Source organism: Ictalurus furcatus, chromosome 10 (genome assembly GCF_023375685.1).
Source record: "Ictalurus furcatus strain D&B chromosome 10, Billie_1.0, whole genome shotgun sequence".
Classification (NCBI taxonomy): Eukaryota; Metazoa; Chordata; class Actinopteri; order Siluriformes; family Ictaluridae; genus Ictalurus; species Ictalurus furcatus.
The window spans coordinates 31,130,352-31,146,135 of NC_071264.1; the positions used below are offsets into that span (position 1 = coordinate 31,130,352).

Consider the following 15,784-nt stretch of genomic DNA (forward strand, 5'->3'; position numbering starts at 1 on the left):
CACAGTGTCCGAGTCTCGGTCAGATCTGCAGCCATGAACGACGTGAAGCTAGCTCTGCTGGGCAGCGAGGGTGCTGGGAAATCAGGTCTGTGTTTTATCTGTTCACACACACACACACACACACACACACACACCCCACATGTGTAATGAATCCACAATGCAGATATCTGCACACACTCAGTGTCCTATTAACCCTTTAATGGCCTCATCAGCCGTCAGAGCAACTTATCAGAAAGTATATATTTAAAAATAAAACAAACATGTCATGTTTCTTTCTTTCTCTCTTTCTTTTTTACTTTTTTATTTTATGTATACACAAATAAACAGCTGTGCAAGAAAGTTGTTGATATAAAGATTTTATAAAACTGTCTGTATTTTTTTTTTTTACATTCATTCATTATTTATTTATTTATTGAATTGTATTTTTATGTAATATTAAACATGGTAAGTTCTGTGAGTATTTGGTTGTTACACAACATGGTTATATTTATAAACTATTTATTTATTAGTTAGTTTGTTTGTTTGTTGTAAATGCTGCGTTTCTCTCTGGAAATATAAATCTATATTCATACAGTTTCAGCATGAATGATATGAGCTGCTCGGTCGAGGATATTCATTTAAAAACAAATCAGTTTAAAAATGTCCTTTTTGCACCGTGTTGAAATGCACAGACGTCATTTTCTGTATTTTTTCAGGGTGAAATGAAAGAAAAGTGTTAGCTGATGAAAAGAAAACTTTTAAAGGAAGTTTAATTTGATGGGTGTTAGAGGGAGCATCGAAGCCGCTGTGGTTCTGTCCAGGTCCTGGTGGGAGTCGGGGAGAACGGTAGGACAGCTGGACACAGCCGGGACGTGCTGCTGGATTTGAGAGGGATTGTTGGGGGTAAATGCAGGGGTTAGTTGTGCGACAGCTCTCAGATAGATGTTATGTGGTGGTGAGAGAGAAAGCAGCTCTTTGTGTAACTGTGTTTCTTGTAATAAATGAACAAATTACTGAAGCAGTTTCTAATATTTACTAAAGAGATGGTGTGATCACCCAAAAAAAACCCATAAACCTAACCTGCTGTGTTTGGGCCAGAAATTCATCAGAACTCTGTACGAACCGGCCAAGCCTTTGATGTAGAACTCTTTTATTTGGAGAGTTTAATTTGACCTTACATCACTGCCTGAACTGCATTAGTAATAAAAACTCCGTCCTGTGTTTGTCTTCAGCGGTTTTGGTGAGATTCCTGACCAAGCGCTTCATTGGAGAATATGCCTCAAATGCAAGTAAGTCCAGTACAATCCAGTACAATCCAGTACAGTCCAGTACAATACAGTAAAATCTAGTACAGTCCAGTAAATGGTCTGCACTTATATAGCGTTTTTATCCAAAACGCTTTACACGGTGTCTCATTCACCCACACACACACACTCACACACGCCAACGGTATCAGAGCTGCCATGCAAGGTGCTAACTTGCCATCGGGAGCAACTTGGGGTTCGGTGTCTTGCCCAGGGACACTTCGGCATGTGGAGTCACGTGGGCCGGGAATCGAACCGCCAACCCTACGATTAGTGGACACCCCGCTCTACCACCTGAGACACAACCGCCCCGTACAATCCAGTCTGGTCCAGTCCAGTACAATCCAGTCCGGTCCAGTCCAGTACAATCCAGTCCAGTCCAGTCAGTATAGTACAGCCCAGCCCAGTCCAGTCTTCCTTACGTGGTCAGCAGTAACAGCTGTAACCTGGTCAGTGTTCAGTGTCACACCAGCAGCAGTGACTCACTGTATAAAACTGATAAATGATCCTCTCTGTACAGTATTTTACTACATTACACAGACAGAAAAAACAAACACCGCAGTTAAAATAAACTCAGGGTTTTAATCATTTTAAAGAAAAATGGAACAAATGCTGCCCCTGACTTTACATGTAAGGTTTATACATTTTAATATGACTTTGTGTTATGTAAATGATGGATTTGTGTGAGTCCGTGTTCACGGTTTATGTAGAGCCAAATGTTTTCCATCCCCATCGGGTCTTTTAGATTTTTCAGTTGTTTATTTTAATTATTTTGTTACGCCATAAAAATCTGAGGCTTGTGTTGTTTTACTTCATAGTGTATCACGTTTCAGACACTTCATTTCATTTCCTGCAGCTCACCTTCATATAATAATTCACTGTTTATGGCAGATTCGTTATACCAGAAAAGGCTCTCGATCGATGGCAGACAGTTGAACTTGGAGGTCTTTGATCCGTGCTCACAGGTGCGTGTTCACATACAGGTTCAACTCTCCACTGTGCCTTTCTTCTGTATCTGGATCCTCCTCCAGTTCTACTCTCCTGATGTTTTCTCATCATGGTTCATGTTCATTAATCCAGGAACGCGCTCTTGCATGACGTCCAGTTTCAGATTTTCAGAGGAACACAATGTTCCTGATAAGATCTCCACATCTCCTGTTTCTGTTCCTGGCAGAACGTGGAGAGTAGATGCATCCTGGAGGAACCGGTGGACTGGGCAGATGGCTTTGTGGTGGTGTACACCATCAGCGACCGCATGTCTTTCCTCAACGCTAAAAACATCCTGCAGCAGATCAGAGAGAGCCGTCGAGAGACCTGTAAAGGGTGAGTGTGGGTCAGAGCTCTGACCCGGAGACCCGACCGCTCACACCGACTGCAACAGAGCTTTAATGACTTAACGAAGAACAGACAGAAGGCCGAGCTCGGGTTTGAGCTGTGTAGATCAGAAAACAACACCGCACTGGATCTAATTAAACAGGATGTACATGCAGTCGGTCGTTTAGGATGAAAGCCACAGGGACATTTGTGCCTATTTTAGATTCTGTAGTGAATCACAGCTCTAAATGGACCATTAGACTCGAAACCAGTACACGGTTATTAAAGTGCTGTAAACGTCAGCGGCATCTGTGAGCTGTGTGTCGTAAAGCAGGACAGATGGATCCTATTAGAGAACTCAAACAAGCTGAATGTGGACAAATGTCCTGTAATCATACAATACAATATAATATCATCATCTTAATATATTCTGCATATATTATGTGAAGGGGCTTCATTTCCCTTAAATACTCGAGTGCTTCTCACTTTTTCTTTATCAGCACGTCACAATGCCACTCTTCCTAACCCAGGGGTGTGGATCTGACTCCTAACTGAATCAAGAGCTAGTTACTGTTGTTCCACTAGGGGGCAATATAGAGCAATAAATCAGCTACTGACCGAATGCGCTAATGATGAACTGTTCTTCAGAAAGTGAGGAAACTGAGAGGCCGAATATTTATCGCACTGTATACTATTTCTGTGCGTGCAGCGAATGTGTGTGTGTAAGTGATATACAGTGTGTTCAGTGTGTGTGTGTAAGTGATATACAGTGTGTTCAGTGTGTGTGTGTGTGTGTGTGTGTGTGTGTGTGTGTGTGTGTTTGTGTAAGTGATATACAGTGTGTTCAGTGTGTGTGTGTGTGTGTGTGTGTGTGTAAGTGATATACAGTGTGTTCAGTGTGTGTGTGTGTGTGTGTGTGTGTGTGTGTGTGTTTGTGTAAGTGATATACAGTGTGTTCAGTGTGTGTGTGTGTGTGTGTGTGTGTAAGTGATATACAGTGTGTTCAGTGTGTGTGTGTGTGTGTGTGTAAGTGATATACAGTGTGTTCAGTGTGTGTGTGTGTGTGTGTGTTTAGTAAGTGATATACAGTGTGTTTAGTGTGTGTGTGTGTGTGTGTGTGTGTGTGTGTGTAAGTGATATACAGTGTGTTCAGTGTGTGTGTGTGTGTGTGTGTGTTTGTGTAAGTGATATACAGTGTGTTCAGTGTGTGTGTGTGTGTGTGTGTGTGTGTGTTTGTGTAAGTGATATACAGTGTGTTCAGTGTGTGTGTGTGTGTAGGTGATATACAGTGTGTTCAGTGTGTGTGTATGTGTGTGTGTGTGTGTGTGTGTGTATGTGTGTGTGTGTGTGTTTGTGTAAGTGATATACAGTGTGTTCAGTGTGTGTGTGTGTGTGTGTGTGTGTTTGTGTAAGTGATATACAGTGTGTTCAGTGTGTGTGTGTGTGTGTGTGTGTGTTTGTGTAAGTGATATACAGTGTGTTCAGTGTGTGTGTGTGTGTGTGTGTGTAAGTGATATACAGTGTGTTCAGTGTGTGTGTGTGTGTGTGTGTTTGTGTAAGTGATATACAGTGTGTTCAGTGTGTGTGTGTGTGTGTGTGTGTGTGTGTAAGTGATATACAGTGTGTTCAGTGTGTGTGTGTGTGTGTGTGTGTGTGTGTGTAAGTGATATACAGTGTGTTCAGTGTGTGTGTGTGTGTGTGTGTGTGTGTGTTTGTGTAAGTGATATACAGTGTGTTCAGTGTGTGTGTGTGTGTGTGTGTGTGTGTGTGTAAGTGATATACAGTGTGTTCAGTGTGTGTGTGTGTGTGTGTGTGTGTTTGTGTAAGTGATATACAGTGTGTTCAGTGTGTGTGTGTGTGTGTGTGTGTGTGTGTGTGTGTAAGTGATATACAGTGTGTTCAGTGTGTGTGTGTGTGTGTGTGTGTGTGTGTGTGTAAGTGATATACAGTGTGTTCAGTGTGTGTGTGTGTGTGTGTGTGTTTGTGTAAGTGATATACAGTGTGTTCAGTGTGTGTGTGTGTGTGTGTGTGTGTGTGTTTGTGTAAGTGATATACAGTGTGTTCAGTGTGTGTGTGTGTGTAGGTGATATACAGTGTGTTCAGTGTGTGTGTATGTGTGTGTGTGTGTGTGTGTGTGTATGTGTGTGTGTGTGTGTTTGTGTAAGTGATATACAGTGTGTTCAGTGTGTGTGTGTGTGTGTGTGTGTGTTTGTGTAAGTGATATACAGTGTGTTCAGTGTGTGTGTGTGTGTGTGTGTGTGTTTGTGTAAGTGATATACAGTGTGTTCAGTGTGTGTGTGTGTGTGTGTGTGTGTGTAAGTGATATACAGTGTGTTCAGTGTGTGTGTGTGTGTGTGTGTGTGTGTGTAAGTGATATACAGTGTGTTCAGTGTGTGTGTGTGTGTGTGTGTGTGTTTGTGTAAGTGATATACAGTGTGTTCAGTGTGTGTGTGTGTGTGTGTGTGTGTAAGTGATATACAGTGTGTTCAGTGTGTGTGTGTGTGTGTGTGTGTGTTTGTGTAAGTGATATACAGTGTGTTCAGTGTGTGTGTGTGTGTGTGTGTGTGTGTGTGTGTGTAAGTGATATACAGTGTGTTCAGTGTGTGTGTGTGTGTGTGTGTGTGTGTGTGTGTAAGTGATATACAGTGTGTTCAGTGTGTGTGTGTGTGTGTGTGTTTAGTAAGTGATATACAGTGTGTTTAGTGTGTGTGTGTGTGTGTGTGTAAGTGATATACAGTGTGTTCAGTGTGTGTGTGTGTGTGTGTGTGTGTGTGTGTAAGTGATATACAGTGTGTTCAGTGTGTGTGTGTGTGTGTGTGTGTGTGTGTGTAAGTGATATACAGTGTGTTCAGTGTGTGTGTGTGTGTGTGTGTGTGTGTGTGTTTGTGTAAGTGATATACAGTGTGTTCAGTGTGTGTGTGTGTGTGTGTGTGTTTGTGTAAGTGATATACAGTGTGTTCAGTGTGTGTGTGTGTGTAGGTGATATACAGTGTGTTCAGTGTGTGTGTATGTGTGTGTGTGTGTGTGTGTGTGTATGTGTGTGTGTGTGTGTGTGTGTGTGTGTGTGTAAGTGATATACAGTGTGTTCAGTGTGTGTGTGTTTGTGTAAGTGATATACAGTGTGTTCAGTGTGTGTGTGTGTTCAGTGTGTGTTCAGTGTGTGTGTGTGTGTGTGTGTGTGTGTGTGTGTGTTTAGTAAGTGATATACAGTGTGTGTGTGTGTGTGTGTGTGTTTAGTAAGTGATATACAGTGTGTTCAGTGTGTGTGTGTGTGTGTGTGTGTAAGTGATATACAGTGTGTTCAGTGTGTGTGTGTGTGTGTGTGTGTAAGTGATATACAGTGTGTTCAGTGTGTGTGTGTGTTTGTGTGTGTGTTTAGTAAGTGATATACAGTGTGTGTGTGTGTGTTTAGTAAGTGATATACAGTGTGTTCAGTGTGTGTGTGTGTGTGTGTGTGTGTTTGTGTAAGTGATATACAGTGTGTTCAGTGTGTGTGTGTGTGTGTGTGTTTAGTAAGTGATATACAGTGTGTGTGTGTGTGTGTGTGTGTGTGTGTGTGTGTGTGTTTGTGTAAGTGATATACAGTGTGTTCGTTCAGTGTGTGTGCGCATGTGTGTGTGTGTGTGTGTGTGTGTGTGTGTGTGTGTGTGTGTGTTACCTTTCAGGTAAGAGCCGATAAATAAACACATGTAAGAGGAGCAGGTGTTAAAGTGAGTTCGGACCCCTGACTCCACCTCTTCTAACTCTTTACCACAGAAGAAGATTAATTTCTGTGTGTTACAGCGCCACCTGCTGCATCATCATAAACACGTGCCTGTGCTTCTGCGCTCTGTATGTTAAGGTTAAGATGATGTTCAGTGGTAGAGAAAGAGTCCCGCGTGGTTTCCCTGTAAGCTCGGTTCTGATCGGTTTCTGTCTGGTCCCGACAGAGACATGGACGTCCCCGTCTGTCTGGTGGGGAATAAGCAGGACCTGTGTCACAGCCGCCAGGTGAGCGAGGAAGAGGGGCGTTCTCTCGCCCTGGAGCACAGGTGCATCTTTCAGGAAGTGTCTGCTGCTGAGAACTACCTGGACATCGCCAACCTCTTCACCAGACTCATACGACACGTGATGGAACACATGAAGCACAGATCGGAGCGCCGGCGCTACAGCGGCTCCAAATCCATGGTCAAGCTCATCAACAACGTGTTCGGGAAGAGGAGGAAGTCCGTCTGAAGCGTTCTACTGTGAAACAACACGGGAACCTTCAGACTGTTTGGAGTCTGGAATGTTTCCTAGAACCTAGTCATGAGAACTGATCTGACGAGAGGAACCCAGACAGCACTTCCCACATTCTTCCAAACGTTCGAGCCATTAAAGCTTCTTCGGTTCTTCCTCTAGGTTAAAGGTGTTGTGTCGTAACAGACAGAGAACAAATACCAAGTAGAACCTTTTAGGAAGCAAAGATCCCCTAATTATCCAACAAAACCTTACAGAACCACCAAAGAACCTGGGAGAGAGTGTACAAGTACCAAGGGGTTAAATATTCAACTCCTCACAGGTTCTAGGAAATAAGAAGAAAATAATCAGCAATGATTTGGAGTTTGTACCGAACACTTACCCACTTAATACACACACTCTTAAAAAAGGTTCTTTACGGGTTCTTTACAGGTTCGTCGTTAAATTCAGACAGAGAAAACTTTGACCTTGAACCTTCCAGATCCAGAAGGAGAACCGAAGAACCCTTACGAACCCTTTTGATCTTATAGGCGTGTATGATGCTGAATCTCTGGCACGACGGACGTTCACAGCAAACAGAATGTAAACATCTAACTGAAGTTTATTTTAAAGCAGCAACATTTATTCATAAATCCTTTGAACTTCATGACGACCCGAGATACAGAAGGTTTATTTTCTTCCACGCTTCAAACTGTGGATTTATAGAAATCCGTCTGGAGACGTGGAGAAGATTCACCACAATACAGCTCATGCACAGTGACGTTCAGTCTGGATTCTCATCCGGGGTAGAAATGATAAGACTTAGAAAATCTAAAAAATAAACATTTCTGGACAAACAAACAAACAAACAAACAAACAAACAAAGAGTCTCTGGCGTAGGAGATTATCATTAGGTACAGATATTAATCTGTAAACTGTTCCATGTTCAGAATTGATTTGAATCTCATTCAGAAGACTTCTAAACTAAACCAAATATCTGAACTGAACAATGAATGAATGAATGAATGAATAAACTGTGTGTACCGTTATATCTGTGTGTACCGTTATATCTGTGTGTACCGTTATATCTGTGTGTACCGTTTAATAAAAATGATGTGTAGTATAAAAAAATGAATAAATGGTGTAATCTGCAGTGATTTATGTGGTTAATATTTAATCCTTGAAAGCACAGTGGACATTACGGCTCTTTATTTCTCACTCAGTTTAGTGATTCACTTTGAAGTTGTCCTTTTTAAAATAAATCCTGTTAATGTGGGGATTAAGGTGTTAAAGGATGGAATTATATCACGGATTCAACTGCAGTTTGGACAAAAAGTTTTTGGGGCCTTCTGAGGTTCTTCATCACAGCATGTTTCATACGCTTCCATACTAATATAAACAAAAATAGATTATATATTGAACACAAATAAATGGTCTACTGCCAACATAAAACCATAGTCTTAGTAAATAAGACAAAACAAACAAACAAACAAACAGCAAACACTGTACATTTCCTATTGAGGATCAGTCAGATATCCTCACTTAATAAAAATATATTCTTATATATATATAAAATGATCATGTGAACACATGCGCGCACACACACACACACACACACACACACACACACACACACACACACATACGCACACACACACACACAAATAAAGGTGTATAATATATAATAATAAGGTAATATATTGGATGAATTTGGACAATGTGAGGCATCAGGTGAAGTCAACTGTCACTTTGTGTCGGTTTATAGATGAACAAAATATCATTCATAAAAATTCTGAATGATAATTAAAGTTGACTTGTAAGGTTTTTATTTATTAATTTTTTTAAATAAATTGAGTATAATTTGGATGAATCGTTTCCAAGAACATATAAATCTGTCAGACCTGATTGAACTCATACGGGTGTACTGCATGATAGTAACGTGGTATTTCCTGTTGATAAAAACCTATGAGATTTTATGCAAATTTCTTGTGAAGTAACTCATGAATGTTTCCAGGATAAAAAAACGACTTCACAGAATGTTATTAAGAAGGTTATAAAAAGTTAGAATATTGTGTGTCATAACCTTGTGCTTAGATTTTCTGAAATCAGGCCACACACCTCTGCAGTAATGCAGTTCATCACCACTAGATGGAACCAAAGACCAATAAACATTCCGTATCAACTAAACGTAAAAAGAAAATAATTGAAAAATCGTTCGGAAAGTTTATTGTGGTCGGTTTTTGCTAGTGCAGTTTAGCTAGACAGGTGCATTTACATCCCCAGTGATAAATCTGCAGTAAATGTAAAGTTAATGAAGCTGTATCTACTAACATTCAGTGCACAATATGAATACATATCAAACACTGTACACAGTATATTAATAAACACTAAGACTTTAATAGAAAGAGTATAAACACTCATATAAACACAGTGTATAAAGAGAGTATAAACACACAGGACAGAATAAAACAATATGAATTAACGACTGCAGTCATGCAGAAGAATGAGCCGGCTGTGTGCTTCGCGTTTTCCTCAGGTCCCTCGGCGCTTGCCGTAGTTTTGCACTTTCCGGGCTCGAGGGGATTAAAGTTTCTGAGCGGGTCTCAGAGGGAATTCTCAATGAGCAGAACACACACACACACACACACACCCCGCTGATGGCAGGTAAATGTCTCTTTATTCATTTATGAAACAAACACGTTCAGTTTGATTGATTTTGCGGCTCTGAGACACGGAAGTGAAAGTCTTGCTGTTGTCATGGTAACGCACGCTCGCGCGACTGTGTAGCTTCTCCTGCTAGCTAATTATAATTATAATGATAATAATTATTATTATTTTAATTATTTCCCCGAGTCAGCTGTTAACTTCTCCCAAACTTCAAACCAACACCTGGTTCTGTTTACTGTCGGATTAACAATAAGGTAAAAGTCCTGTTCTTCTGTTTACTCGAGTATTTTTTACTAACCTTTTTTTTTTTTTTTTTTTTTTTAAAAAAAAAAGATTTTTCCTTCGTTAATAAAACAGAATGCAGTTAGACAAATGAAATAAAGTAAAAGTTAAAAGCACCTTCACCTTTAGATCATAATTACAGTCAGTGTTTGTGACTCTTTTCAGGGGAAAGTGGCTCAAAAAGTCGCTGGAAGTCGCACATGACGTCACGGGGCGATTTGCATATTCATAACGGTCCGTCATGATCATTTGCATATCCAAACGTGTTACCTGAGAAAGAAAATATTTCTTTGAATAGAACAGAGTAGAGTTTGATCAGAATGTAAAATAGCAGATTATAGTTTATTTGTAATAGCAGGAAGTCGTCTTTGGACACAAACACACACGATGTACATATTTACTGAATCGTGTGATTTGTCCGGCGAACGCAGAGGAAAGCGCATCGTGGTAGTGAGGAGGAGGAATAGACGTGAAGGAGATGTTACGGAGGGAACAATCAGCTTTCATTACTGTACATATCGTCAAGAAGAGAGTTTATCAGTCCGGTTTTTTGTGATTGATTTTGCTGCGGATTTTTTCTAAATTCACGGAGTTTTTTGTGCTTTGTTTCTACTCGAATTGGCGAAATTGCAATCGCACGGAATTTTTGAAAGTTGTGCACACTCTTTCGCAGTGATGTTTGTTGGTAAACGAGACCTTTTAGCTGTACACACGTTCAACGCACGTGAATCGAAGAGGGCTTTTTGCTGAGCACGCGTCGTGACGATGTCACGTGAATCTCCGGAAAATCTGCGGTAACTTAGAAAAATTGCAGCTCGTCTGAATATTTTGATAATATCTGAGTTTCCGTGATTCTGCTTTAATTTCCGTGATCGCAAAATCGCGAAATCCTGGAAAGACTGGTTTAAAAATAAAATACAAGGAAGTGGACAGACGAAGGTGATCGGTGGTTAGTCGTCAGGAACGATGATGATAATGTAAGTGAGAACAGGAATGGAGTTGTTTTGCCAAGGTTCTACAACATTAAATGCAGCTATAAGTGGAAAAAAATACAACATGCTCTTTAAGAAATACAAAGTTGTACTCTGGTAAATTGCCGTGGTGTAAGAGGAATAAAACACCCGGGGACGTGCTGTTAGAGGAAAATAATCCACTTCAGGATGTTAACAGTACCTCCTCTTCATAATGTGTATTAGTTTCCTATAACAGTGCAGTGTTGTGTGTGTAGCGTGTTTAACAGTGGACATTGTCCCAGAGCAGCGGTACAGAAATATATACATTCAGGATATAGATGTTAAATGTATGAATTTATCTCTAAAGAGCAGCCAGAGGAGACGTGGTGAGGAAAAACTCCCTGAGACGATATGAGGAAGAAACCTCGAGAGGAACTCAAACGCGAACCTGTCCTCCCGCACACCTGAAGTGTTCCTTTAATTGCTTCTTCATGTTATTGTGATCATTTTGCTAATTCTTTTGAAGGGTGCCATTAATTCTGTAGTTCACTGTACTTCCATACAAATACAAATGCAATAATTCCTACTTATTAAGGCGAGTGTTTGAGTGCTGTGGAGCTGAAGTGTGGAGCTGAAGTGTATGGAGTGTTTGTGAAACATCACGGAGCTGAGAGACAGTCACGACTCCACAGCTTCAATGCCAGATAATTATATTTAGCCGGAGCGGGTCACGGGGAGTTAATTGCTACTTGTGTGTGAATTAAATCATTATTGGCGTCAGGCTGCTGAATATCGGTTGCCATGTAGCGCTGCTGCTCCTGCGTTAGCTCCGTGTTATGATCTAAAATGTAGATCCTGAGATAAACTCTGTAGTGATGGAGACACGCTGTAAAACTCTGTGTAGATTCTCTACGATGCGTCACCTGATGCTTTGTTGTGTTTCCTTTATTCTCAGGACAAATGAATCAGCGAGGTAGAAAATATTTGACTTCCTTCCTGTACTTAAGTAATGTCTTGAAAGATTTGTAGGTGCTTTACTGAAGTATTATTGAAAGCGAACACCCGCACTCGAGCAAAACTTGAAATGGCGAGAGATTATTTTTGCGCGGTTGCGTCACCTATCACTTGTGTGATCGACAGAAATCCAATAAGATTCTAGTGTCTCGTGAACCTGCACACGGACTGGTGCTCTCTTTTTGCTGGATTGACCAACGATTCACACGGAATGATGTCCCTGCTGAAAAAAATGCTGAAATTCTGATGGTTTCCACTACAAATGCCATTACAAACCAGCTGTTAACCATTAAAACCAAATGTCAGAGGTGTTCTATTGGTCCTTAATGGTATCCACTAGGTCAGTGGTAGAACATACTGTCCTACAAGGCAACAAATTACCAATAGAGACCCACAGGGACCATTACAGTTTCCATTAAAACGATTCCCATTATAACCATTACAAATTCTCTTGTTTCAGCAGGGGTGTCCAGCTTGGGGTTTTTTTTTCAACGTGTTTTTATCAATTTATTCTCAGCCTTAGATTATACTGGAACATCTCCCATACACATATTTACGAGGCGTTACTATAGGAACAACAACGCACTGTAACTAGCGCTTTAATATAAACCTTCAGCTCATTTCTTTTACATCCGGAGCTATTGTCAGAATTATACAAAATTATCCCACACCTTCTGATGCGAGAATTCAGCCGCGCTGAATTCTCGCATACTCTAATCTAATAATCTAATCATTATATGCCGTATACTTTTGGCAGTATAGCTTTAGATATATTTCTAACACTGATCCCAAAGGGCTCAAATGATCCTTGGCTTTAAAGGTGCTTTAGGTGAGATTAGTGTTTCTCAAGGGCTCTAATGATTAATTAGGTGTGTTCAATATTCGAATGATTCCCATCCATATTCATGAAGCTCCGCCCACAGGATCTGTGGTGGCTTTTAGAATATAGCGTCTATAAAATGACTGACAGGATTCGCTTCCAAACACAAACAAGCATTCCAGACCGGTAGTCTGGTTTTCCAAACGGAACTTCTCAGCGAATGTTAATGCACTTTTGCTAAGGCCACGGCTTAATGCATTGTTTATCATCTTCTGCATGTCTTCCATGGTTATTTGTACACGTGAGGAATAAACGAAATTGACTATTGCACCTTTAAAGATCACTGGAAGGGTTCCTGTAGCTGGAAAGGTTTGAGAAGCACCGACATACCGGATGCACACGTATGCTACTGATGTCAAGGGAGAAAGTGTTTTTGTTCAGTGTCCATCTTCTTTTTAAAATTGCGCCCCAGAGGTTTTCAGTGAATCAGGAGTTTTGTCCAGAAGGTGAAGGCTGTAGTTCCGGTGAGATGTTGTGGAGCTCTGAGTGTTCCCGAGCATGTTGAGTCTCTTAGCAGCGGCCGGCCTACACTGAACCCGATCCGATTTCTTTATCAGGATTGTACTCCAGCCTTCACACGGGAGTCACACCCAGGATGCACTGGTGTTACACTTCAGTTATAACTGTTTAACCTTTTCACATCGTGCACAATATGAACAGCGTGTGAAGGTTAAAAAAAGAGTCACCTTTCATATAATTATATATCATCATAGTGCACTCGTGTGACTTCCTTCAGCGTACGTACAGCAGAGCACAGACTTTAAATAACGGTGTGTAGAGGATTATTTCTCTCTGTGTTGGAAAATCAGGAACACTGCTCGTGTGGAGTTCTACCGAACAGCAGGTTTTACACATCGCTCTCTGACGCTAGCTGACGGGAACACTGCGTATGCCGTCGAACAGACGACACCAGATGACGGCGGTCTGCACGTACGTCACGATTAATGATCAAAACAAAGCAGACGGTGAAAACATCAAGAGGAACTACAGCATCCTCTTACGATACCAAACATCTGTGTTAAAGACCTGTGATCTCTGTGGAGGTTACAGAGAGCAGAGCAGGGTCAGGGAGAGTGGGCATTAAACATAAGCGCAAGCTGCGGAGAATTGTGCACTAGTAAAGCTATTAGTGATTAGTAAAGCTATTAGTGATTAGTAAAGCTATTAGTGATTAGTGAAGCTATTAGTGATTAGTAAAGTTATTAGTGATTAGTGAAGCTATTAGTGATTAGTGAAGCTATTAGTGATTAGTGAAGTTATTTGTGATTAGTAAAGTGATTAGTAAAGTTATTAGTGATTAGTAAAGTGATTAGTGAAGTTATTAGTGATTAGTGAAGCTATTAGTGATTAGTGAAGATATTTGTGAGTAGTAAAGTGATTAGTAAAGTTATTAGTGATTAGTGAAGCTATTAGTGATTAGTGAAGCTATTAGTGATTAGTGAAGTTATTAGTGATTAGTGAAGTTATTAGTGATTAGTGAAGTTATTAGTGATTAGTAAAGTGATTAGTAAAGTTATTAGTGATTAGTAAAGTTATTAGTGATTAGTGAAGTTATTTGTGATTAGTAAAGTTATTAGTGATTAGTGAAGCTATTAGTGATTAGTGAAGTTATTTGCGATTAGTAAAGTGATTAGTAAAGTTATTAGTGATTAGTAAAGTGATTAGTGAAGTTATTAGTGATTAGTGAAGCTATTAGTGATTAGTGAAGATATTTGTGAGTAGTAAAGTGATTAGTAAAGCTATTAGTGATTAGTGAAGTTATTAGTGATTAGTAAAGTGATTAGTAAAGTTATTAGTGATTAGTAAAGTTATTAGTGATTAGTGAAGTTATTTGTGATTAGTAAAGTTATTAGTGATTAGTGAAGCTATTAGTGATTAGTGAAGTTATTTGCGATTAGTAAAGTGATTAGTAAAGTTATTAGTGATTAGTAAAGTGATTAGTAAAGTTATTAGTGATTAGTAAAGTGATTAGTGAAGTTATTAGTGATTAGTGAAGCTATTAGTGATTAGTGAAGATATTTGTGAGTAGTAAAGTGATTAGTAAAGCTATTAGTGATTAGTGAAGCTATTAGTGATTAGTAAAGTGATTAGTAAAGTTATTAGTGATTAGTGAAGTTATTAGTGATTAGTGAAGTTATTTGTGATTAGTAAAGTGATTAGTGAAGTTATTAGTGATTAGTGAAGTTATTTGCGATTAGTAAAGTGATTAGTAAAGTTATTAGTGATTAGTAAAGTGATTAGTGAAGTTATTAGTGATTAGTGAAGCTATTAGTGATTAGTGAAGATATTTGTGAGTAGTAAAGTGATTAGTAAAGCTATTAGTGATTAGTGAAGCTATTAGTGATTAGTAAAGTGATTAGTAAAGTTATTAGTGATTAGTGAAGTTATTAGTGATTAGTGAAGTTATTTGTGATTAGTAAAGTGATTAGTGAAGTTATTAGTGATTAGTGAAGTTATTAGTGTGCGGTGAGCAATGAGGAGAACAGTCACGTGTGAGAGCACTTCAGTTCTGTGAGCACTGAGACACTCGCACTTCCTTTCCCCTCTTACGCTTTCGATTACACACACTGTAACATCAGCACAAGGACCTCAACCAATGTAAACAGAGCTAAATAAAATGTTCATGATGCCCCTGATTGATTAACGCTAGGGTTAAGTAGGTTACTCATTTCCGAATCACTATCGCAGAAAACAACTCAAAGTCATTAACTCTTACACAGAGTCAGTTGGTATTGATGCATCCCAGTGTAATATTGTTCTCTATGTTACACAGGTTTGATCTTCACTCAGAGACGGTCGTCACATCGCAGCCTATAACCCCCCCCCCCCCCCCCACACACACAGATTTAATCCACTCCTTATATTTGTGAGAAATCTGAAAAGAGGTTGCTTTCTAATCTCGTCCTCTTTGGGATTTAAAAAGCGCGCTGGATTTTCTCCACTATGATTCCAGACGTCTGCACCCCCCCATAAATAGTGCAGTGGTGAATAGGGCACAGTTTTGGACACAGCGTGTGTTTCGGGACAGCAGTCGTAATCTCCAGAGTAAATAAATGTCACCCAAAAACACCGAGTTGGTGACATTTTAGACTAAACCGCTGTGCCTTGTTGTGCATCAGGCACGGCACAGTGAGAATAAATATGAGATAAATAATCCTACAGGGCTGCAATCTGTACGTGCAGAACGCTAACTG

At 39.9% G+C, this 15,784-nt stretch overlaps 1 protein-coding gene across 1 annotated transcript; it reads left to right on the forward strand.

Annotated features, from left to right (window-relative positions):
- Positions 1-8,400, forward strand: rerglb (RERG/RAS-like b). Its single transcript, XM_053634894.1, has 5 exons — positions 1-85; positions 1,212-1,268; positions 2,175-2,248; positions 2,458-2,606; positions 6,527-8,400. Exons 1-5 carry the CDS (start codon positions 34-36, stop codon positions 6,810-6,812), a joined length of 618 nt encoding a protein of 205 aa, XP_053490869.1. The 5' UTR covers positions 1-33; the 3' UTR covers positions 6,813-8,400.
- The last annotated feature ends 7,384 nt before the right edge of the window (positions 8,401-15,784 follow it).

What these genes read in the sequence shown, in the direction of transcription:
- rerglb (XM_053634894.1), top strand. Translation starts at nt 34, where the DNA reads ATGAACGACGTGAAGCTAGCTCTGCTGGGCAGCGAGGGTGCTGGGAAA. An exon ending in TCTTTGATCCGTGCTCACAG is followed by an intron (nt 2,249 to 2,457) that starts GTGCGTGTTCAC and finishes TGTTCCTGGCAG; the next exon opens with AACGTGGAGAGTAGATGCAT. An exon ending in CGTCGAGAGACCTGTAAAGG is followed by an intron (nt 2,607 to 6,526) that starts GTGAGTGTGGGT and finishes TGGTCCCGACAG; the next exon opens with AGACATGGACGTCCCCGTCT.